The 26,119-nt window shown below is 40.8% G+C and overlaps 1 protein-coding gene across 1 annotated transcript; it reads left to right on the top strand.

Annotated features, from left to right (window-relative positions):
* The first annotated feature begins 74 nt into the window (after positions 1-74).
* Positions 75-11,396, top strand: ASTL (astacin like metalloendopeptidase). Its single transcript, XM_037395238.1, has 13 exons — positions 75-171; positions 404-428; positions 2,610-2,626; positions 3,344-3,368; positions 4,305-4,376; positions 5,545-5,679; positions 6,329-6,446; positions 7,227-7,405; positions 7,532-7,616; positions 8,230-8,357; positions 9,366-9,481; positions 9,904-10,129; positions 11,112-11,396. Exons 1-13 carry the CDS (start codon positions 103-105, stop codon positions 11,144-11,146), a joined length of 1,230 nt encoding a protein of 409 aa, XP_037251135.1. The 5' UTR covers positions 75-102; the 3' UTR covers positions 11,147-11,396.
* Positions 11,397-26,119: the final 14,723 nt, after the last annotated feature.

Here is a 26,119-nt window from a genome sequence, read left to right as displayed (position 1 = left end):
TTTTCAGCCCTGGCAGAGCAGGCTCTGCTGGTATATCTAGCGGCAGGGTTCCTGAACGGGCAGAGGCAAGGACACGCACCGGTGGTCTGTCAGGGCTGGAGAATGGATCTGAAGATGTTCCTAGTCTTCACTGCATTTCTGCTTCACGCTGCCCTGGGCTTCCCTATTCAGGTGAGAGCAGATCTATGCAACTGTACTCCATCTTCTGATTGACCTGTTCTTCCTGGAGTGAAGCTGTGAAAACCCATTTTGATAAAGTTCCTGCAGGAAAAATATTAGTCATATAATAATATATAAAGCCAATCTAATAATTTAGTTCCCCCCTTTGGCCTGATTTTGATGATATTGTTGCTGCATTTATGAGCTGTGGAAGAATAATGTTTTTTACTTACTGGTTTTGCAGGACAGCTATGGAAACAGCACAACAAGTAAGTAGAATTTATACTGTATTTTGAAGAGAACTGTTAATCCTTGACTGTGTATCACACACCTTGGTGTGTGAATGACTTGGCTTCAGAGTATGTGAAAGCACTGACTCTCAGGCCTTTTAAATAAAGCTATGTTTCCTAATTTGTTATTGGCTGACTACAGATGTGTTTTCACACAGTTGTGCTTTACACATACTTTTGGAGTATGTTTTGTTAGGTTAATTTAGATGTGCTTTCACAGGCTTGAAAATAAAATATTCATAAGACATTTTGATACCTTTCCATTAAGTTGAGTGTTACAAAAAGACTGCTGCTGATTTACCTCTGTGCCTACCTCAGCACAGGAGTAAGAAAAAGAGATTTCAGGTGTCAGAGAAAGATTTGCTTTGTGCTGGGGTAGAAAACAAATAGTACAAGCTTAGCTTACAACACAGCTGTGATGTGTTGTGAGAGGAAGAGGCCTTGGAAAAACTTGCTTAACATAGTCACAGCAAGTAAGTGGCTAATGAAAAGTAACCAATTCTTCTTTTGAGCTGTCATTTATGACATGGAAGCAAAGGGATGTTGTAAAATTACCACTCAGTATATTTGGAGCTGTGCTTGCTCAATTTCAAAGTAGTTAGTTAGCTGAGACTCAAAGCTGCAGGATTACTGGGATAAATACATACAGTGAGCTTTAATTTACCATCATTACTGCTTTTTGTGCCTTTGCAGACATCTTTGAGTATTTACAGTGCAGGGAAAATGTGAATTGTATCATTTTGAAAGCTGTATCGCATCAGATGTTCATTTTCTGAAGGACGTGGCAGATGCCTTCTATGATACCTGATTTGGGTTTTAAAAAGGGTTTGCAGACTTTATGTGCCTAGGAATCTGGAGCCTGATTTCCACTGACTTTAACTAGTCAATTAATCTAGTGCTTTCTGGGTACATGAATTCTGAATCCAGTCAACCCATCTCAAAAACGTGTTTCCCTGCTGAACATTTTTAGATGCCATGGATCTCTCTGATGCAGCTGGTGGGAACTGACTGAACTTTTCTGTAATAAACTGCCATCATTACAGTGGACTTCAATTGCCATGTAACTGAAGTAACATTTTGGAAAGACAGACTGAAGCCCTTTTGGTTCAATAAAAGCAATTCTGTTGCAGGTTCTAGATAGCTTCTGAATAGCAGGAAGTCCCCTCAGTACATTTAGGCAATAAACATTGTGGAAAGGAAAAGGTGCTGCAAGGTGTGACAGAGCTTGGCACATCTTCTGTTGAAGAAACATGGTCAAAAAAATAAGGAACAATGTTAGGTTTAGAAACAAGAACTATTTCCATAAGTATTCCCTGTGTCAGCGTTGGATAGGAAAAAAAAAAGTGGCTTTATATTTTGACAAAGAAGAGTGCAATTATTGGCAAACTGGAAGAGATTGCCAGACAGGCTCGTGGCATATCCATCATACTTAAGAACAGGTCAAACAGACTGTGGTCAGGAAAAACACAGATAAAACTGTTTCTGCCCTAGGGAAAGCATACAAACTGGGTGACCTCTGGAGGTCCTTGCAATTTCTAAACTTCTATGATATTATAATGAAATGTCTGCGTAGAATTTTATATATCAGATAATATTTTCATTTCCGTGTTTGTATCTAGAAACTGACATTCGGCAGAAACCAAAAGACATCACACTAGAAAGACACCTTAGGACTCAGAATAGTTCCAAGCTGCTGTCAGGTACATACTGAAGCTGAGATTATTTGCACCATGCTAAATTATAGCCTTCATCCCATGCTATAATTTTAGTCTTTGATACTGTGAAACCAGAGGATTGTTGAGCTGGTTAGCCTGCACCTGTTGCAGTGAAATCTAGGGACACAGCATATTCTTGTCCCTAGTTTCCTTTGTCATTTTCCACACTGAAGCTGATAAATCCTTTGCTTATTCTTAGATGGTAAATGACCAGGATTCTGTCCCTCAGCGTGATCTAGTAGGATTTTTCATAGGTGTTTGTCAAAACATCAATTTAGTTTCTGTGCCTATGCATTGGTTAGTGCACTCTGTTCCCCACCAAGCAAAGGGACCTGCCAAAGGATTTTCTGTGGTTGAGGATGCCTGTGCTATTGAACACTGTGAAGTTGTGTTTAAAATCTAATTCACCCCTTTTGCTTGCCTTTTTCTTCCTTGCTTTTTGCAGCAACAGAACCTACTGAGGTAAGGACGGCTTTATCTGCTCTTTTGATCACTTTGGGGTTCAGCATTGTGGAAATTGCGGTCAAGACTCATGTACTCCACCTGTATGTCCATCTGTGCTGGAAAGTCTTCTCAGATCAACAGTGTAACAGAGTGAGCAGTTTCCATCCCTATTCCATTTATTGCTCCATAATGTCCAGATATAGCCACATCCCAGGAAGCTTTTGCCTTCTCCGGGGTCATAGAGAAAACATAAACTTGCTTTTTATATATAAAAGGCAAGATAAGTGTGGCAATCTGTTTTGCTACAGACATGACCCCCACAGCTGGGTACCAGCCCCACAGTTCCCTAGAAGCACTACTTACCACAGCCTTTCACCGCTGTGTTAGGAGGTGATAATGGGAGGACTTAATCAGCAATTTCAACAGCCTTGCACTCCTACTAGCAGGGACATAAATAAAGCTGGAAGGTCTGAAACTTACTCTACACTTCAAATTGCATTTCCCAACTCTTCTGCACTAATTCCCTTGATGATTTCCGTATCTGCCAAGTTATCAGAAAAGAATATCTACCACACCATGGTACTTCTTCACACATGGCACAGTATATAAAAGCTCAAGACTGCACTGGTAAAGGATACTTTCAATGGTAGCATTTTGATCCTTTGGATGTTATATTATTTGATATTCATGTTACAGTATAAAGTGTGAGATAATACTAGTGCATCATTCTCGCAGGTTACTACGCAAGAGGATATATTCGGTATGTATTATTCCATCTAAATGTAAGTATTTGATAGAAGTACTGATTATTGGCTACCCAGTTATGCCAGAAAATAACACATTCTTAACACAAATTAATCTTAAGGAAGAAATATTAAATGCACTTACCGTAATATTTCATTTCAAAGCAGAGTCTGAGTTTTGGCCTATTGCTTGGTCTTGCTAAAAACCTCAGCTGTTACTTTTGCTAAAATTAGCTCTTCTTAGATAATGACCTGATTTAAGCCTCTTCCAAAGGTTACAGAAACACCAAGGCCACGTGCTCATGCTTTTTATTGATGTCAGGACTGACTGCACAATGCTCAGAGCTGGCTGGTGCCACTTGTAAGGCCTAGGAGTCCCTGATGCCGGGCTTAGATGGGGACATCAGTCCAACCCATGGAATAGGAATGCAGTTCTGGTTTCATTGGTTTCAAGGATTTTTCATGGCCAGCAGCAAGCAGTAGGACTGCCCTCCATCCTTTTTTGCTCCTGGTGTCTTCTGTTGGGGGTTTGAGTGTGAACTGTGCACGCCAAAGGAAAACTGCTGTCTGAGCGCACGGAGCAGCCAGCTGGCCGCTTGAGCAGGACAATACAGACTTATACGAGCCAAAGGTCCAGGCCTTAAAATGCAATGGCTTGGGAAAAACAAATTTAAAAAAGGGAGAGAGGGGAAGATTGAAAGGGAATGGTTCCTGGTACTGGATTAATGACAAAATAACCACAGCAGGGAGGTTCACAAGATTGTGTCACTGAGCAAATATCTACATGACTGAACACCATGCCAGTCCCTAAATAGGCTCTGCAAGTTTTCCATGCATCATTGTAGTCAGGGACTGATCAATCTAAGTGAGCCCCTGGAAACACATCAGGTTAAAAATCAGGATTTGTAGTTTCCCTGGGAATGAGAAAATGATACTCTTGTATTTCTGTGCAGAATCTCCATTGCCTACAGAGACTGCCTCTGAGGACGAAGTTATTTTTAACAGAATTCTGAAAGTTAACAAAGGTAATGCCACCAAAGCCCTGCTTATCATGGGTTTCCCTTTGTTGCTTTATAGGGGTGATGTGGGAGGTACAATGTCTTACCACAATCTGTGCAAATATTTCCCTCATTTTAAACACCATCATGTTAGGGACACCCAGAGACAGGCCACTGGGACTGCTGTGTGGCCTGCTGAATCCCCATGGCATCTGAAATCTGTAGTGTCAATACTGAAGGTAATACCAGGTGTGCAGGCAACTGAACTATTCAGACAGCTTTAACTCTTGGCATCTTTGTCATTTTTTGGACATAAAAAGAGAACTTGGGTATTTGAATGATTTATTGTTTAATGGCCTTTTTCTTGAATGCGAGCATCACTTGTGTTCAGTTATCACATGGCTTTGTAGTACAGACTCCTAGATAAGTTATGGTCAGTTCCACACTCCCTGCTCCAGACTTTCTCTTCCTTGTTTTTTCCAAACATCCCCCATTCTATCAGCTTGTCTTCCTCACATCTTCCCTTTTAGCAGTCATTCAAGAAGTTTTACTACTGGGCTCCAAACATTGCAGTAGTTTTCTCTAGACAATACTCTTCTTTTTGGTTTGCTTGCCTTCTTGAGTTTCCTTATTGGCACCTCCTGCCTTTGCCTAGCACCTTTTCTGGGTGGATATTTGATGCCATTCATTCAGTGTCACATGATGGATAATGAAATAGTACCAAAGTGCAGCATCCCTCTCACTATTCCAACTGCTTTCGGTCATTCCCTCTTGCCTCAACCCCACCCAACAGAGCTGGAGCTTGCCCTCTTCTCTTAGCTAAGAATACAGCAGAAAAGGTAGGCAAGTAGATAATGTCCATCTAGCCCAGGGGTCCTCAATCCGGCCCCCGGTATTTACAGACCACCCCCGCCCCGCTCCTCCCCCCCCCCCTCCCCCCCGCCGTGCCGGGGGTTGGGGGGGGAACCAAGCAGCTGCAGATGGCTGCCTGCCACTTCATCCAGCGCCGGCCCCCTGGTTAAAAAGTTTGAGGACCCCTGAATTATAGCCCAGTGGTCCATTTCTCATGTTAGTCAGGAGCTTAGGGAAAACCAGAAAAGGATGATAAGTTGATAGTAACACTTTTCCAAGTGTGCTTAGCAAGCATACAGCAATCTAGGGCTCAGACATTTCCATCCCTTTTCTCTCACCACAGGCAGCTCTCAGTACTTGCAAGAAGGTGACATAGTTCCACGAAGGAGTCGCAGTGCCATCAGCTGTCGCCATTGCAATTGGCCCCAGTCCAGAGATGGGATCGTTCGTGTTCCCTATGTCTTGGATCCTACTTACGGTGGGTGTAAAATTTGATAATTCTTCTTTATTTTTTAATTGTTATCTTTTTTTTTAATCCAGTAAGCTTCAGGTAGAAACCTCCTTGTAGTGGCCACACAAACAGTTGATTAAATAATTTTTAAGGATTTGCTTAGCACAGATGAATTGTAAATTACAAACAGCTGAACAGGAAAAAGGAAAAGAGATCAAATTTGCTTGAGAAGTTTGCATCCATAATGTTTTGGGTCTGGTCTCTTGGAGGCAAGAATGATCATCTCCGGTAATGGTACTTGCCAGAATACCTGCCTGTATAAGGTTCATGCCACACATTGCAGTGTGGTTTCCCTCACCTATTTTTCATTAGCAAAATAGTTTCCCATAGCTGTCTCCCAGTGTCCAACCAGAAGACACATCAACAATCACCACTATAATTTAAAACAAGTAGTTGAGAAAAAAAGGCTCCCCCTTGAATCCATTTGGACAAATATCTGGATATAGAGAATCTGGTTCCAGACTATTATTATCTTAAATGAAATACATTACTGAGCAAAACGCAAGAAAGAGCCTAGGCTGTCCCTCATTTACCCTGTTTCTGAGGACTTGTGAGTTTTTAATGGCACCTGTCATTGCCCTTGTGTGACCCCCTAAATTAACCCTTTCTTCTCTAGAGGAGAGCCACATAAAGGGGATTCATGATGCCATGGCAGAATTTGAAACACTGACTTGTATTAGTTTTGTGAAGCGCAAGACAGAACGTGACTACCTCAGCATTAAATCTGCGGATGGGTGAGTTGATTGATAGATTAACAAGTTATTTCTACATTGTTTTTCAATTCATCATGACACTCATTCTGTGTGACCTTACAGAGGAAAAAGGAATAGATTTAGAGAAGAAACTTTATGTTTTATCACAGTGCCACCAAGGCATCCTCCTTGGATACCTTGCTAGTGCAAGGGCTGAGCAGTTACACCAGGAACTCACCAAAGAAGTGATGGAGATCATGGGACAACACCATTAAGGTGGAAAGAATTTCTAAGCTCATGATTTCTGTGTGATATAATGCACACTTAGGCACAACATATAACAGATTACTGTAGGTCTTTTTTGCACAAGCAAAACTAATTTCATCTTATGAAATAAACAGTTCTCTGAATCACAGTTGGCTGTCAATTTCAGAATCAGAGCCTACAGGGGAATTGTTTAATATCCATTAGCTTGAAATTGTTGTTGATCTTAGTCCATCTCTGACACATTGTTCAGTATTTTGGAAAAAAAATTTGTTATTTCTAGGGAGTTAAAGTCACTGAGTACAGAAAATCAGGATGAAGGAGCCTCCCTGCTAATGAAGGTCTTCCAGGAAGCTTTAGTGATGATGAACATGTGTGTTGTTTCCTATGCTGTGGCCAGTTTTGCTCTTCTGTAGGCTCTGACTATCACAGTGGACAGGAAGGAATCCTTCCACTCCCACAAGATGTGTGTGAAGCAAGGTTCTCTGTACTGTCCCTTTGCCTGCCTGATGATAAAAATCCCATAAGTCTTCTGTTGGTGTTCAATGCCTCTCTCAGCTGCTGGTCCAACTATGGGAAAGTAGGAGGTGGACAGACTGTCTCTGTGATGAAAGGAGGCTGCATGTGGAAAGGAATAATTCAACATGAACTGGACCATGCTCTGGGCTTTTTGCATGAACATTCTCGAAGTGACAGGGATAAATATGTAAAGATCATGTGGGAGTACATCAGTCCAGGTAAGTACCTTTGAACTCCTCAATGTAGAAAGTGATGTAGATACATCCAACTGTTCCCAACTCTTCCTTCTTCCCTGAAGGGAATAGATAGAAAGCATACTCTAAGTACAATATCATATATTACAGCTGACAGACCAGACTTCAAGAAATTTGAAAACTCCAATAACCTGGGTCTTCCATATGACTATTCCTCAGTAATGCACTATGGCCCGTAAGTAGCAGCATGGCATCGCTTTTGTTGGAATGCAAATCTTAAATTAGATTTAGTTTCTATAATAATTCTCTCTTGACTACAAGTTTCCCCATTCCCCCTTCTGAGAAAAACAGTGAGTTCAGACAAGCCATTCCCTAAGAGAAAATGGCCTCATGTTGCACCAGGGGAGGTTTAGATTGGATATTAGGAGAAATGTCTTCACTGAAAGGGTGGTCAAGTGTTGGAACAGGCTGCCCAGGGAGGTGGTGGAATCACCATTCCTGGAGGTGTTTAAAAAATGCATAGATGTGGCACTTAGGGACACTGTTTAGTGGTGGACTTGGCAATGCTAGGTTAACAGTTGGTCTGCATGATCTTAAAGGTCTTTTTCAATCCAAACAATTCTACAGCTCTGTTATACAAGGAACCATGTACAGCTGAGCTTGGGAACAAAGGAGGGCATCTTGAGATTGACTCAGCTTACTGCTGGACATCTTAATTAAACCTATTTGAACAGCACTGTTAATCACAATGACACATGTACAATTCTTGTTTTCTCTCCAAAGCATGCCATTAATTCCTGAAAGAAGTAATTGTACTTAAAGAACATATTTTTCCATGTTTTTTGCAGCTACACATTCACTAATACCACTGGGAAAGCAACTATTGTACCAATTCCTGATGGATCAGTACCTATTGGACAGAGGCAGGGACTGAGTAACTTGGACGTGGCCAAAATCAACAAACTTTACAATTGCAGTAAGTATCTCAAAGCCATCCTTTCATCTTCCACCCAGATCCTTCACAGAGATGCTTGGGCACACTGCAGACAGCAGTTTCTCATCAAAGACTGTGAGACTCTTCTCCTAAATTCATGGTACCCATTAGGGTTAACCTGGGAGGGAATGCAAAGGTGAACTTGGAGGCACATTGTGATTAGTGAGAAAATGTTTTGTGCTTCCAAATTAAATCTAACACATTCACTATCGGCGTAAGTGGCTGCTGTGCAACTGGCCTAACTGCATACCATGTTATATACTTCACTGAAATAATTTGGTTTCTTACAGCTCAGGAGACAACTATAAACCCCACAAAGAGCCAGACATCTCTGTTCCTCCTTGCAGTTTGTATTTAAGACCTGAGCCAAACCAAAACAGTTGTAGGCTCCTCTGAACAGGAACCATGTCATGATGCCTTGTCCAGTTTTCATATTTAAGCTGTCATTCTAAATATGTATGTATTTTAACTCTTTAATTTTAATGTCTGCTAGAATAAATTCTTCCATAAAATCAGAGAAATCAGTCAAAGGGAAAAAAACATGACTAATAAAGTATTACCCCTTGCACAGAGGAAAGCCCAAATCCTCCTCCTAAGCTTAGATTTTGAGCATTGCAGAGGCATCATATATGCGCTTGACTCTTCTGACATCACTTGACTTCCCCATCTCAGTGGAAAACAACGTCACCAATTGCAGTGAGCTGAAACCTGTCAGTCTTTGTAGAGGTGCAGAAAGAGATCCCTTGCTAAACTGGAGCTAATCAATAAAAGCTAACATTTTTTCCAAGTACCACTTTACATTTTGATGCAGATACTTATGCATTACATGAAAATTAGGACAACAATATTCTTCATTTTAATCATACCAGTACTCTGAAATGAATGCTGACAGATCAGAAAATTGAGAACAGTCCATTCTGAAGAGATTGTAATTGTAATTGTAAATGAGTGGAAGCTTCTGCAAGCCTGCAAACATTGTTTCTTTCTCAGGTCGCTGCAGCACTATTCTTGATGAAGCGTCTGGGTCACTGAGCTCTGCCAACCACCCCAGAAATTACTCAGACAATACCAACTGTGTCTGGCTCATCCGAACCCGATCCAGAAAGGTAATCACAGGTCAATAGTGGTCTTGGAATATGGCTGAACTTACATCTTTCTATGCTAAGCATTTTGTGCTTTGTCTGCATTCTACTTGCCTGATAATATGAGAGACATTTCAGCCTAGTCTCTATTTCTTCACACCTTAAGCCAGGTATGGGCAAAACCAACTGCAGACCTGCGATTTTGAAAAAATTCCATACTTTGGGCTTCAGGCTTACAAAATCAAGGCAAAGCAATCTGAGCACGGAAGCATTCAGTCATAGGCCCATTAGATCCGAACTCTGCAACTTCAGAGGATGAGAGGCAAGGCTGGCTAAGCAGTTCCAGTTTGGGCTTGGCTACAGCTTAGATTCTGTCTGTTTTAAAGGACACTCTGTGAAAGAAGTCACATACATATATTAAAGGCTGGTTTTCTCTTCCCTTCCAGATTTCTCTGCACTTTCAAGCCTTTGAGCTGCAGACAACCAGAGGCTGTCAGGGTGATTATGTTAAAGTTTATGATGGATCCAGCAAGTCTTCTGCAGTTCTAATGGACAAGACCTGTGGATCAAAGATACCCAATGATGTAGTTGCTTCTAGTAATCTTATGCTTGTAGAATTTGTCACAGATGGTGCTGGTACAGCTTCTGGTTTCCGAGCCACCTTTACTTCTGGTAGGTCTGAGAACAAAGAGAATGGCAAAGAAAAACAATCTGTGTCAAATCAACCTTCCTTCTCACAGAGGAAAAACATTGAGGAACTACTCTCTACAAGAGCCATCACTACCTACCTTGCTTTTGATATAATGGAACAGTCCTACACCAACACCATTCATTCATTCAGGCAGATGGGGCCATGGTCAGAACAAATGGTGTTAGTCAGGTGATTCACTGTTCACCTTGCCTCTCAGATATGTGCCACTCCAAAGCATGTGCCATTAAGGGTGACATCAATTTAATGTTACTGCTAGTGTTACTAGTACAGTAGAAAGAGAATAAATCATAATGCAGTATTTAAATATATTGCTCCTCTGAAAAAGATGCAGTTTTCAATCACACAGTTCAGAGAGTAAGACATATCTATAGTGAACTAGCTCACCCAGCCCTGGCAAGAAGAGAGGCAGTATTTCCATGGTCAGGATCTCTGGAATGTATTCACCGAAACCACATTTTCTTCAGTCCTATTTAATGAAGACCCAAGGCCACAGCTATACAGTAAAGTTAACAACAGGTTTCTAAGTTAGCATGTATCAGCTGGAATAAAGACATGCATGTGTGCATATCTGGAGCCTACAGCAACTGTACAGAAGTGCAATAGTGTGTGAGAAAGCTCAGCCATATCATATGACCTTGTATTTGCCATGGGGTGAGAACAAGCACACAGAGTTTGCATAAATCCACTGAAATGCAGTAACTTAACTGTATACTCAAACCAAACCAGCAATTTTGCATTGGGTCTATGTAGTGTCTATTTCTGTCCATTGTAGCTATGGAAGGGAAGAAGAATAAGAAAACTGCCCATGCCACTTTGATGTGTCAACAGCCATAAAACAATCCTAGTTGTCAGATAAAATGTGATTTATCATTTACATACTTTATTAATACTACAGTTTGGTCAGAGCTCTGAAAGCTAAATATTCTTTCATTTCACTTACAGTGAAGACCCAAAGAAAACCTAACTTCTACAACTGACTTAATGAAGAAGAACCTATTCTGTGAATATTGAAATTACGTGTTTCCTACTTTGCTGCTGTTCTGGCTTGGATCAGTATGAAATTTAATTCTATTAAGAATCGAAGTTTTCATCTTCCTGAGAAAGTTTATTCCCCAAGCCATGTAGATGTATGAATTCTATACATCTGGCGTGCTTCTCCTTTTGTCTGCACAGTTAAGTTATTACCTCTTTCTATTTAACAATTGAATAAAAAGCTTCATAAAAAAAAAAAAAAAGAAGAAGTTTCCATTTCTGTTTTCTAGTAGTCCCTTCCAGCCATACACACTATTGAAGTGGTCTTACTTCTTAGCCCCCTTCGTTCAGCCACGGCTATCTTTTAAGTACACCACTGACATCATCATAGGTTTAGTTAGTTGCCTGAAGAGACCAGGTCCAAACTTTACAAGTTCACTTTATGATCTTCACTGTTTTGAGCATGAAAATGTCTTAGATACACTCTTTCCCCAGACTAACAATCGAGCTTCCAAAAATAATGTCTCCCTTCACAATCCTTTTATATGCTTAAATCACAAGGAAGACGCACAAGAAAAAATCATTGCCAGCAAAGCACTGGTACTTTCTATTGCAGATTCTGTTAAGCAGAGGACAGAGTGCTTTTTTATCCACAAGCCATTCTTAGTGCGCAGATATGGTTAGGCCTATTACAGGACAAGAAGTGGACTGGATAATGGTGCCAGAGTTCATGGACATCTTCAGTTCTTCAGGGAAGAAAAATTTTCATCAGGCAAGAAGCTAAACCCTCCTCTGATCTCGTAAGGAGGACAGAGAGCTGTAAGTGTTGTGGAACTCCTGGAGAGTTCATTTCATAGCCTTTTGCTGCCAACACACTTTTAAAATTACATCCTCCTGACCAAGACAAGCCTGTAACAGATCTGAAAACAAAATAGGCTGCTATTTTACTCATGTAGCGTAGACAGATAGTTAAACATATGACTAACTGAGGTATTTAATATCTGTATGTTTAGGTCTAAAATAAGCAAATACTTGTCCTGTTCTTACTCTGTAACACTAGGATCCTTGGAATTTTTCTCACAGAAATACATTTCTAGAAAAGAACAGTAGGAAATGAATTTGAATCTCAGAGCAAATTTTATACAGCAAATGACAAATTATTAATTTCTTTTCTTTTGTTAAAGGAGGTGTCAAAAAAACTTAAGAATTTGCTGAAAGCCCTGTCTGTATTTATACTATTTGATGAAGAACAGTCACTTTTTGATGGTACAGAAGCTTTAATTCCATTGAAGATTGCTTCTTTAACCACAGTGGCTGTGCAAATGCCTCTGAACACAGCAATTTTGAATCTGCTTTAGAAGAGCCACTTCTTCAGTTCTTCAGGCACAGCAAGATGGGTTTGATTTCTGATACGTTTTCTAGTTCCTTTCAGCAGTTGCTGTCAATTGTTGATAGCATTGCTATCAACACATCATAAAAGGAGTAGTCCTTCTGAAATATTGTTAAAATGCAGTTCTAGAGAAAAATATTGGACAGTTGTGATTCCTGAGTCCCTACAAAACGAAATGGAGGAAATAATACTGCAAAGCCAGAATTTACTGGTTGGTCAGTGAGGACTAACATCCTAGCCCTTTGGGTTTTTTTTTTGAAGAGGAATTTCAGGTGGGATTAAGGTGTTCTACAGGGTGATGAAAAGGCATTTTCAGGTGTTTTAGGTATTTATGCTTGAAGGAGGGATAGTGATTTCAGGAGAAGAGCTTTGTGGCAATGGCTGAGTATTTAATAAAGCTGTGATCATCTGTGTATTGCTAAAATAATTAAGAGGTTTTATTGTTAAGAAAAATTAATCTGTGTTAAAAATAACCCCAAACCCAATGGATGTTAAGACCCTGCAGTTTCCCCCTCTAATTCCAGTGCAAGGGAAGCCATTTCCCTGCCAAGAGGTGGCCAGCAGACTCCAGGCCCACCTGGGGCTGGTCTGATCCTTGTTGCACAGGGCAGGGGTGAAGCTGGTCACAAAGACTGAGCCCAGGTTCAGCCAGAGCATGTCACCACTCACTAGCCTCAGGGCAACTCTCTGAATATACCAGCAACTCAGGATATTGTGAGCAGCCCAGGACAGTCATCCATCCCACCAAGCCTGGGTTCCCAGGCATCGGCTGGGGTGTACAGGGACAGCGGTAACAGCCAGCCTGTGTGTCTTTGTTGGAAACGCATTCTAGCCTAAGGAGTTTCACATCCCCTTGCTGTGACCATAAATATCCCCCACTCCGATTTCAACCTGAGAGTAGAAGCCACCCTGTTCAGCAGGCTCATATTTCACCTGTGGCCCTATAGCACAAGTGTAACCTTTCTCTCATGTTGGTGGGAATTTCTCTCCAGCTCTAGGGACATATACTAAGCTACAGACAGGGCAGCAGGACTACTGATGGGTGTCCCAGTCTAGGAACAGCTTCACGAGGCTACTGCTGAGTGGGTCCAGTGCTGGTTCCAAGCACTTATTGCCAGACACACACAAACACATGCACATAGCCATGTCTGCATCCTCATACTTGATTATCTCCAGAAGAAACAAGAGATAATGCAACATCATCTTCAGAGACACCACCTTGCCAGAGAAAATGCTTTCTGGGCAAGGGAGTATTTCAGCAGGGAGAGCAGGGTCATAAATCACAGCTGGGATGGTCCCAGACCCATATCCAGGCATGTGCACCGTCTCCGCTGGGACAGTAGTGGGCATCACCCTCAAGCAGTCCTAGTCTGGAAGCTATTTCAGCAGGACAGTGCACCAGGCATATCGTGGGGCTCTCCTGCATGTTTCTGTTTCTGGGGTGCTGCCCCAGAGGGGCAAAGCTGGGACTTCTGCTTCTGGATCAAATCCACTTTGAGCATATGGAAAACTTCACGTATCCAAAGCTTGCCAGGGATGTGGCAGGACATCTCTCTTAGGACACTGGCTCTTCCCCCAAACTACATCCATAGCAATCCAGCCAGGCCAGTACTTGTGGAGAGATTCTTAACAGAAATACAAAGATTGGCAGGAATGCTGTAGGGATGGAAATGCGCACGTGCGAGAAAGCACTGGAAGAAGCAGCCCAACAAGGGTTACAAGAACAGCCTGTATTGATAACAAGGGACATCATTCCCATGACACTGCACCCAGGAGGATCATGGAGGAATGTATTGTTTATGGCATGACCACGGGGTCTATACTCCATTCAGGCAACAGCACAGATGACTTGTTAGTGGAAGATCCTGCACTCACCGACCAGTGAGTTTGCAGCTACTAAATGTGCCATTCCCTTTCCCTGTTGTCCCAGTAGGAAAACAGACATATCCTTCCAGTAATGACAAACAGGTTGTTTGAACATGAGAGGCACTTCTACGGGGAGGCACAAGGCTGCAATTTCCATGCTTATTTCAGAAGTGTTTCTCCCTCATGGTCTGAAGTCTTCTTCACTAGGCACTACACAGACATGGGACAATTATGCTGTCACCTTGAATCCCAGGTCACCCACTGGGGTCTTTGTGTTCAAAGTCTTGAGGCACATGCAAACTGCCTGGGCTGTGCACCATCCTGCCACACCAACCCCGCTGCCAGTGACGACCCAGGGAGTGTTGAATCCCTTACCTACACCCTCTACTCCTTTCCATCCTGGAATTCTTTGCCCACCCCACCGCTAATCCTCGTCTGCTCCCGAACCCTCCCTCCCACTGAGCTCACCATGGGGTCTCCACAGAGTGGGGAGATGCATGCAAAAAGGTGCAGGCTGCCCTACACATGAAGCACAGACAAATCTACCCGTTCAGATGGGAGCTAATCACAGAATGGTCAGGGTTGGAAGGGACATCTGGAGATGGTCTAGTCCAAACCCCTGATGCCCCAAGGGAGCACACAGACACAGGTGGGGCCAGCCAAGATGCAGCTGGTCTGGGTGCAAGGCATGACAGGAACAGTTTGATATAATAAGATTTAGGCTCCTCTTTGACTTGATTCCAGAAGAAGCCATTATTATTATTATTATTATTATTATTATTATTATTACTACTACTACTACTACTATTATTATTATTATTAGTCAAAATGTGTGCAATTCTGGACATTTTTTTGTACGTAAGCAATATACAAATCTCAGCTGATGGTCAACACTCCACTCCGGTTAAAAGTGTTCCTGAGACTGTAACTGCTAGTAATGTTTTTTTCTAGCATATGTGTGTGTTGCATATGTGCATGATACACTGGATATCCTTGGGAACTGGATACATAGCACTGTTTGGTTCGAAGGAAAATGTTTGTAGAATATAATATAAATGAAAGAGGTATAACAGTCTGTTTAAACTCACAGGTATTACCCCAAAATCTTTTCTGTTATACTCTGCATATTAAAATGTAGCTACCAACAAATAACTTTGCAAAACTTAATGTGCTCTCAGTTTGCTTAGGTCTGAAGTCTGTATCTGTTTCTACCAGCAAGTTTCTGCTAGGATGGCCTACACCTAGATTTCACAAGATAAAGAATCTTACCCCAACTATCCTGTGAGAAAATCAGTTTCAACAGTGATAATAGTGTTCAAGTGGTTTTCAAAACAGAAATGTCAGCCCCTTCCTTGCAGGGTATACAATTCTTCTCTCCCCAGAATAGTATTCGGGACAGGGCTGTCCCAGTGTGTTAGTAATGGGCCCTAGTCAGCTGTGTAAAATGAGATAGACATACAAGTTATAGCAATTTTAAAATCTGCACATGTTTTCATTTAAATCAATTTTATAATGAAATGTTGATACTCAGCTCCATGAAAATTTTTGTTACTTTTGCTAATCTAGTCAGTAATCACAAGAAACTATTTCTGATGAATAATTATTCAGTACCTTATTTTCTTTCTTCTGTTCACAAAATGCTCAGAAAATTCTCAAATAACTTTATGGCCTTATTTTGTAAATTTATTTGGAAAATATTTTTCTTGTATGAATATTTTATGAACAATTTGTTGTGGATATTCATGATTCTCATCATAGCATTAATTCAGTGCCTAAGCAGTATAGTTTCTGCATTGTAGTTGTGACTTGTGCAGCTTACCCACACATTTCCCATTTAGAATATAAAGTGTGAATGATCACATTTGAACATAAGCTTTCACATTTATATTTATTTTTGCAAGTTAAAGTAAGGCTTGTTTTTTTATTCTAATGTATATTAGTGGATTTTTTTCCCCACATTGCTTACTCAGCTCCAGTAAATGCATTTTGCTGACCTAGATTTCGCCTGCAGTTTCAGCAGTTTCAGTTGAGTATAGCCTTCTCCTTTCATTTCATCTGCTAGACTATTTCAAAAAGTTTCTATGGGCTGGGAAGGATTTGTCACAGAACACTGCAGATATCTTCATTCCAGTGAAATCTGTTTATCCAGTGAAGCCCTTTGGGATACTTTGATGAAAGGTAACCCAAGATGTAAGATTTTTTTCCCTATACTTTCTGAAGATGACAGTCAACCTCTCTTTAACCTAGGAATGTATTATGTAAAATTAGGCATTTATCTATATATTTATAAAATTGAATAGAAATACTTTTATAAAGCTCTAGAGTGTCTTCTGGTTCCTTTAGAGTTAGTGACAGTAATACATACATACTTAATGTATGTATACATACTTAATGACATACATACTTAACACGGACTAAAAAAAATGTAAGTTCAAGTTGTGATATTTAGTCATTTAGCTCTAGCATTACTGTGTCTTTTTTTCCCCTACTTGTAAATTCTATATTTCCTTCACTACAAGGTGTTGTGAGGCTTAAGTATTTGTTCATAAAGTACTTTGAGATAACCAAGACAGAAGCAGCCACGTGAGTTCAAAACAGATTCTGTAAATATTGAACATGGACAGAAGCTGTATTGTGTACAATAATAATTTTTCAGTTTTTAAATAAGCTTCAGTCAAATCTACACATTGCTAGTGTCTGAAAGCACATTTTGCTCTTGGTGGCTGTAGATGGGAAATACAGAATATCAGGGAAGGTTTTCCACTGAAGATGTGGCCTTCTAGGTGACTGAATTCCTCATTGCTGGCCAGCATTGCTTATTTAATCTGTTTCTGTGCAATTCAGAAACTCACCTCTTTGAGTGTAGGAATCTGATATTAGCAATGTCTACAGTTCTTATGGCAGTGGTGAAAGAATCACTAGGGAAGGCAGAAGAAAGAATTTAAGACTACTCAGTAACTCAGGGCTTACTCGGTAACTCAATAACTCAGGGGGTTTTGTTGCATACCTGTGATTTCCTTTTTGTAATTTCATTTGATTTTTATCCATATCAGACTTCTCCTGCCTTTTTGTTTTCCTGTGTACAAACCCCGTAAAGTCAGAAATAAGAACTCCAGCAGTTTCCTAGGTCATTTTGTCCAGAGGCAAGCGCATCCAAATATTGATGTCAGCGGGCAGTTTGGATTTGTTATCAGGGAGAGAAATTCCTACATTTCTTTAGGGGATGAGAAGATGTCCAGACATTTCTATCACTTCCTGTATGAGAGACAAACTGAAGTCAGAAAGAGAGAAGCTGGCAGCTGTATTGTTTGTCAGGCTGTATTGTTGGAATTGGTAAATGCCATCTGGTGAATAAAGACAAGCTACCCAATAAGTGAAATTTACAAAAGAAACAGACTAGAATGAAAGGAGGTATTTAGTTACATTTAACCTCTTTAACTCCACCATTTCTTATTTCAATACAGTGTATTCTGGACAAAACTCTGCAGTGTTTTTGTTGTTTGGTTTGGTTTTTTTTAATTTATTTTTTGGTTTAGGTAATGTTTCCATTGAATGAACAGATTATTAAGTCAAGGAAAATATAACTGAGATCAAAAGAAATGATACAAAGAGCTGCAAGTAGCAGAAGCAATATGAACAGTGAAAGGTGGAAGGAGAAACCTGAAAGAAAAGACAAGTGAAAACTAAAATTACAAGACCTCTTTGCATCTATATTGTGTAACTTTCCTTGTTCTTTTGGTTTTGCGTGTATATTGCCAGTCCATCTGGCAGAGTTATACCTTTTCTTTCAGCGACTGATGTAATATCAAAAAAGCCACTCCCCCAAAATCAGTATTTTACTAAGTATAAGACAGCTCTTGTTCCCCCAACTTACAGCATATACTCTCAACTTTTTACCAAAATACATGCAGGTTATTTTACAGCATTTTACTGCTGGTAACTCTTTTTAAAATGACAGCTTATACAGTTGTTGATGCTTGGTATGATTTCTTGAGAATTAGTGGGAATTTTGCAGGTTTGTGGGAGCAAAGCATAGAACATCAGCCACTGACCACGAAACAAAACCAAAAAGTTCTTTTTAGGTTATTGACTTTGCAGGTTGCACCCATTCGCTTGCTGTACCTGAAGTCGATCCCCTGGACCCATAGGAGGACACATCCAGCAGAGAGCTAAACTTCCCTTATTTCACCCTCTGGAAGCTGTATATATATGTGTGTGTGTGTGTGTATAAATACATATTTCAGTGCTCCTTGGAAAAAGTGCAGGCAGTGCATAGATGTGCGCAGGTGCCACACACAGCGCTGATCAGCCTCATGGAACTGCTGTGTCAGCAAACAGGTGAGTCAGCAAAGTAGACGCAGAGGGAAAAGCAGGCACGGCTGTTGCTAAGGTACCATGTTTGCAACCCGAAAAGTAATACAGATTGAGTCTATTAATAATTTACTGCAGTGCATGTACAGGAATCTTGGAAGTAGTAAAAATAACGGACATCTCACATGTAGGACAAGTGAAGTCATGAGGTGAAGTGGGGCAGGGCCTTAGGCGGGAACTCTGAGGCCCATCCTGACGGAAAAAATAGTCAGCAGTTGCAGACTAATAAAGAGCCATGATGTGCTCATTTTGGTTTTGCTGTGAATATGGCTGATGGAACCGCCTTGAATTTTGCTAAAAAATGTTGGTTATGGCTTGTATCAGGTAGGAGTAACTGAATGTTAGTATCTGTGTGCTGGAGACTGTCATAAACTCATCAATTGAGGCCCAGGCCTTGCACAAACAGTTGGATTTACTGACAAACGTGCTTGATTTAGTTGACTGGAAAGTGGTAAATGGTTTCAGATCTGGAACTGCTTTTCAGCTGGAGACATTGTCATTTGCATTGGAAAATAGTGTTGTAAATAACACTATACTTTACGAGCTAATATGTGGTATTATTTCAGTAACTGAAAATTTGGGAAATCTGCCTAATATCCTCAAGCAGGCTACTCCTGCTTAAAATAGCTAGGCTTTTTTTCCAGTTCCAGAGGTTGGAAAGCAATCTATTTTGCCTTGGATGGCTGGTGCAGTCTATATGGGTAGTAAAAATAAGATTTGCTTTTTTAGAAGAAAATGCCTACTAAATGGTCTAAGGTTTTGAAAAGCAGAACTAAGATTCTCCAGGAGTTTAGATTCTCTGACCTGTGTTTGTGTTCGTATTGATTTTGGTGTAAAGCTTTAATGCCAAGCACAGAACAAGTGTTTTTATTTAAATAAACCATTTAACATTTTTAAGTTCTCCTGACCGCTGACTTGTAAAATGGACAATGCTTTAATTGCATTACAATTTTTAGAGAACATAATGGAAGCCTTAAGCAAATTCTCTAAAGCAAAAGTGAGTTACCTAACCCTAAATTTAAATTCTAAGTCCTGTCTAAAAGAAGGTGTGCAAGAAGTTGAACAAGTAGTTCTTAGTTGATAATTTATGTATGGAAGGAGAAAACACGGAGTCAAGGCGGGGTGGGTCAGGTGGTGCAGTGAAAGAGCATAGAAAAATGAAGGTTTTGGGAAAAGGTACGTGAACATGAGGTCCCTTACAACTGGAGCCATTCTATGATTCTATGCTTCTATATAGATCCTTGGACTAAAAATGCAGTTGTTAATTATGTATGGATGTAGGGGAATCAAGACAGTGGGTTGATTGACATTGATAATATGCAGCTGTGGCCTTGCTTTGACAATGTGCAGCTGTGATCCTACAGCAAAGTGGTTAAATAGCTCTGATAAGCGTGGGAGAAAAACCTGGATGAAGCAGAGACAAAGAAGAGTGTGGTCGGGCCTCTAGAGGATGGTGAAACAGTATGGACAGTAGAGTTTGACCACTGGTAAAGCTTTTTGTTGCTTACTATTTTATTTGTGTTGTGTTATTTCCTGACTGCCGTAACTCAATTGCAACATATGCATGATTCATTTGGGTTGCAGATTAATCATGCTGTGGATCCAGAGACACTACTTCAGACTCCATGAGGAGCCAGCTCAGGTCTACAGAGTTCGTTAGTTTTGGTGCAGCGGGGTGTGGACTGGCCAGCTCAGCAGTGCAGCCACTTTTAGGCTGAGCTAAAAAGCTATAGAGCTCAGTCAGCAATTGGTCTGGGTTCTCTCTGTGTAAAACTTCTTGGGTTTATGCCATGCTCCTTAGTATGTCCTGTCATACCTAGAATACCTAGCTTCTAAGTATCTGCTGCTGTGGCTAATGAAGATCTCACTGTATACCCATTAGTTATTTTGCTAGTCATGAGTCACTATCTTGGTGGAAAAATATCTCCCAAGCTTAGAGAACTTGGTGATCCTTGTTTTAAATAACTGTGAAGTACTGCTTAGTAACTTTATGGCAAAGATTGGGATTAAATCTCTTTCTTCAGAGTACAGTTTAACTGCACAAATCATAAGACTTTTTTTTCCCCCAGCTATTTCTTCTAACACTATCTCCCTGCCATTTTCTCTAATGTGTTGCACAGTGTCCCACATACAGTCATCCCTTCACTGCATAACCATGCTGCTGCTTAAGAAAGAAGGGCCTGAGAACATAAAGTATATGAGCAGAAGTTAATTTCATGTCATTTTTAATGTCACTTTATGTTGGGTATAGGTGGCAAGGTTTTGGTAGTAGGGCAGAGGGAGGCTGCAGGGGTGGCCTCTGTGGGAAAACATCAGTGAAAGTGGTCTTGTGCTGAATGTAGGATAGAAAATCCTGTCAAATAAACAAGAGTCAGAAACTGACCTGAAACTGAACTGTCCAAGTGAGAAAGAAATTGACCTGTTAGATGCCAAGGATAAATCAGAACTTTGGTGGAATCAGAAGTAAATCTGTTTGTCTTCAGTGCTGCTGTTCAGGCTAGGAAAAATAGCATCTCAACAGCCAGTACTTTCATAAAAAAAAAAAAAAGCTAGACATTTTCTTAGTCTCTGCAAAAGCAGGAGTGTGTTCTTTCTATCTCATGTACTGTGCTCTTAGAACTAAGGTGCAGAAGGATCGCATCAGAAACTCATATTCATCCTTGTATTTTAACTCATTCTTTTTCTTTCCAGTGATAAATCCCTAGAACATGTGGTTAAGCACTGTGGTTTGTATATGCAGGGAGTTGAATTAGAATTGAAACTGGCCAGTGTTGTGTCAGATTATAAAGGTCTTTTTAAGCACACTAATAGCAAAAGGAAGCCTGAAAAAAACAGTGGACTGATACTTGAAGAGGGTCATCTGATTAACAGGGATGAAGAAGTGGAGACACTCGGTGCTTTTTTTTGCCTCTGTCTTTAGTCATACAGATGGACCTTGGGCTGCCCAGGCCCCTGAGTCAGAGGACAACTGTGGGAACAGTGAATTCCAGTTGATGGACACTTAGATTCTAAGGAACCGGCTGTATCAGCTGAAATTTCACAAGTCCGTGGGACCTGATGGGATTCATCCCAGAGTACTGAAAGAGCTAACAGATGTTAATGGTAGGGCCTCTCTTGATCATCTGCCAAAGGTCTTGGGAGTCTGAGGAGGTCCCTGCAAAGTGGAAGCTAGCCAGCGTTATCCCCATTTACAAAAAGGGTGTGAGGGAAGACCCAGGGAAATACAGACCTGTTGGTTTAACACCAGTTCCTGGGAAAATTATGGAGAAGAATATACTGGGTACTATTGAAAAGCATTTAAAGAATAGTGCAGCCAACATGTGTTCATAAAGGGAAAGTCCTTTTTAACTAATTTGATATCCTTCTATGGTAAGTTCACCTGACTAGTGGATAAAGGGGAAGCATTGGATGTAGATTTTCTGTATTTTAGTAAGGCTTTTGATGCTGTCCCTCACAGCATCCTTCTGGACAAGTTGTCCGGCTGTGGGGTGAGTGGGTGAATGGTGTTCTGGGTGAAGAACTGGCTGAAGGGCAGGGCTCAAAGCACAGCAGGGAATTAGGCTACATCTGGCCAGGGACTGGTCACCGGTGGTGTTCCGCGGGGTTCAATTCTAGGGCCAGTTCTGTTCAATACCAATGATCTGGATGCAGGAGTTGAATGTACCATTAGCAAGTTTGCTGACAATACCAAACTGGGAGGTGCTGTTGATTCTCTTGAGGAACAAGTTGCCTTGCAGAGGGATCTAGATTGGAGCATTAATAAGTTGAAATTTAACAAGTCAAAATGCCGGATTCTGCACCGAGGATGGAGTAATGGCAGGCACAAGTACAAACTGGGAGAGGAGCGGCTGAAGAGCAGCCCTGCAGAAAGGGATCTGGGGGCACTGGCTGCCAGGGCACACTGCTGACTTGTATTAGGCTTGCTGTCAACCAAGAGAGTGACGTGCACCCTGGGGTGCATCAAACACAGTATAATCAGCCGGTCAGAAGAGGTGATTAATCCACTGTATCCAGCATGGCTGCAGCCTCACCTTGAGCACTGTGTGCACTTCTGGGTCCCACAACTTAAGAAAGATGTGAAGGTCATTGAATACATCCAGAGAAGTGCAACAAAGCTGGTGAAAGGGCTGGAAGGAATGTCCTGCGATGAGCAGCTAAGGACTTGGGGCTTGTCTGGTTTGGAGAAAAGGAGGCTGATGGGCGACCTCATTACTCTTCACAGCTTCCTGAGGAAGGGAAGCAGAGAGGGAGGTGCTGATCTCTTCTTCCTGGGACCCAGTGGTAGGATGCATGGAATGGTTCGAAGCTGCACCAGGGGAGGTTTAGACTGGACATTAGGAAGCATTTCTTTATAGAGAGGGTGGTCAAACACCAAGTGCTGGAACAGGCTTTCTAGAAAGGTGGTAAATGCCCCAAGCCTGTCAGTGTTTAAGAGGCATTTGGACAGTGCCCTTAATACCATGCTTTAGCTTTTGCTCAACCCTAAAGTGGTGAGGCAGTTGAACTAGATGATCATTGTATTTCTTTCCAACTGAAATATATTCTATTCTAAACACCTGACAAACTGTACAGATCACTGTAATCCCAGGTCCTGAAGGACTTCATGACTCTTCATCCAGCATCTAGCTTGCAGTACTATAGTTTATATTCCTGAGTTTACCAACTGATCAGGCCTAGTGGTCTGTATGTGTGCCAGCAGAACAACTATTGTTCTAGTAGTCTCAGGGTTTACATGTAACTTCATGATTAATTTACATGTAACACCAGCACTAAATATTCCTGTTTCCTCCCATTTACTGCCCTACCACTCAGTTCTGTATGTCATTTTATCTGTATCCGTTTCTGTCCCGCTGTCTTCACATGATCACATGCCTAAATCTTTCTAGCCAGCATTCCCCATTTCTTTTGGTGCAGATAGTCCCGTACACCACCAGTAAGAGTTGGACTGAGGTTGGCTCCTTTAGCCTCTGTCTGCACCAAAACCTAAGTTGCCTATCCCAGGAAACGTTTTTCTTCTATAACCCGGATTCTTCCTTTATTAATTATTATGAAATGTGCTTTCTTTAAACTGTACAGGTAGGATATAAGTACATGAGCATGTTTAAGACTAACATCACTCTGAGGGTAGGACTGTTCCATGCTAAAAGACAATCACACCTCTCTTTGTACAGCAGAAGTTCAAGTAAATTTGGGTTTTGAACATGTTTGCAACGTTTCATAATAGGTTAATAGTATATTTTGCAGTGCTAGAAATAAGCCCACAGGAAGGGCATAGTCTGAAAAAGGGCAACTGTAATGAAATTGCCAAGTATAGACCCAATTTACCTTTGTTTGAAGTTTAACCTTGGATGCATTTGGCCTTTTTGGGTCCAAGTGAGGATGGTATAAACAAAAGAGCAATAATGATGGACTTTACCATACTGACCACAGTATGATGCTGCATGGGAAGTTTCCAGAGAGTATTTATTTAGGTACCCACAAGCTAACAGAGTTTGAAATTACATCAACGATAAACCCCTGCAGATGGCAGCAGTGCTTTAAACTTCAACACTACAGCACAGTGCTTGGTATAATCTGAGCCAGAATGCCCTACTGAAGACACTGATTTCCATAAACTATTACAGTGACATGTTTTGCTACTAGTCGGAGTGTTACTGATGCTTTGTTTTATTTCAGTTTTAAGAGGAAAGCTTTAATACTTGTCAAGTAGCAGAAGGATGTGTTTGAGCCTTGTGGAATCACTCCAAGTTCCCAATGGAGACATCTCCTATCCCTCTGCTTCAAATATTGCAGGCAGGGCATTTTTTCCAAAATATTTTGCATCCTTCAGGTTTTCAGAAAGAATTTGACCTAGCTGACTTGGAGTAGTGCAGCACACTAATACTTCTATAATAACTGGTTCATCTGAAGCAAAATTTAAGTGATGGTTAAAAAAAAAATAATCCTTCAGTAGTTCTAAAGACACCGCATCAGAAATGGAATAAACAGAATAAACAGATGGGTCCAAATATCTGAAAAGATATCCCTGCTAATCTGGGTGAATATGAAATATTGTTTCCCTCTTTTTACTAGCTTTGTTGACCTAAGCTGATTTCTTGGGCCTGTCATGCTGCATAGGTTCTTTCTTCCTTGCTCTAGTGCTTTATCTCATTTTTCTCCTTTTCTCATTAGTGCTAGTCCATCTTCTAATTTCTATTACCCATCTTTACATCTTCATCATCTGTTTGCAGTAACTAACATTCAGTTTTACTAAGATAGAAACAACCCAGAAGAATAATGATCAAATGGAACCTTATGCAGGTAAATGTATCTTTATAATGTCTTTATTTTGTGGTAGACCCTCTACAATTAAGAAAGAGTTATTACCTATCATGTTTGTGCTGCAGTTGAATATGTTGGCTGTTCCCCTTCTATCTTCAAGGAAGAAGCAACTGTTTTCTCTAGCATTGCTTTATCTCTGTGCCTATATTGAATTTATTCAAGACAATGGTAGTGCCTTGTTTATATACAAAGTCTCTGCATATAATGCTTGATTGAATGACTGACTGTTAGCAAATGGCTGTCTGTTTTGACACAGTTGCCTAGCTGGGTACATCAAACAGATGCAGTATGAAATAGTTTACTGGCAGCTTAAATAAGCATAGTTTATGAAGCTTTAACATGTTTTTGATTCTAAGGTGTAGAAGTCTCAAGAGCAATTTTGAAGCATATGGATAGGAAAGCTTTGTTGGGTTTTCAGATTATATCTCCAAGATAGTACACTTTTGTCCTCTACTAAAATCTGCTCAATATATAGCTAAATACCTTCAAACTTAGTCCTGTGCTTGGGATTTTTATTAGTGTTCCACTTCCTGTCCTGTAATTTTGTATAGTGCTACTGGATGCTGAAGATTACTGTGTTTTAACAGTAGGGAACAATCCCTGCAAAACAATTAGGATGCTTCAAGACAAAAGGTGTTATGTAAATTGTTACCAGATTCACTCTTTCATATACTGTGAACTGATGAAAGACAACAAGGGAATGGCAGTTACCTCTCAATATAATAAAGAACTTGCCTTAGGTAGGACCGTTCTGTTTACTGAACACTTCATTCACTCCCAGTGGAAAACCAATGGTGGCATTTGCTGTTTTCATAACAACCCAAAGAGGATGCTGTGTCTCTGGCTGGCTGCACCCTGATGGCAAAATAGCAAAGTAATGTGAGAAACAACTCTGAATAGAACTTCAGCTATCATCACTGAAGCACATGGATTCATTCCTACCATAGGTCTGCTTCCCCTATACCAAATCCCTTCTCCCATAGTGATAGATTGCTGCCACAATTGTCTTGGGCATTTCTGCTTTCTTTTT

The sequence above is a fragment of the Falco rusticolus genome, chromosome 7, assembly GCF_015220075.1.
Source record: "Falco rusticolus isolate bFalRus1 chromosome 7, bFalRus1.pri, whole genome shotgun sequence".
NCBI lineage: Eukaryota > Metazoa > Chordata > Aves > Falconiformes > Falconidae > Falco > Falco rusticolus.
The sequence above is the reverse complement of the archived record's forward strand: the minus strand, read 5'-3'. Positions and strand labels throughout refer to the sequence as shown.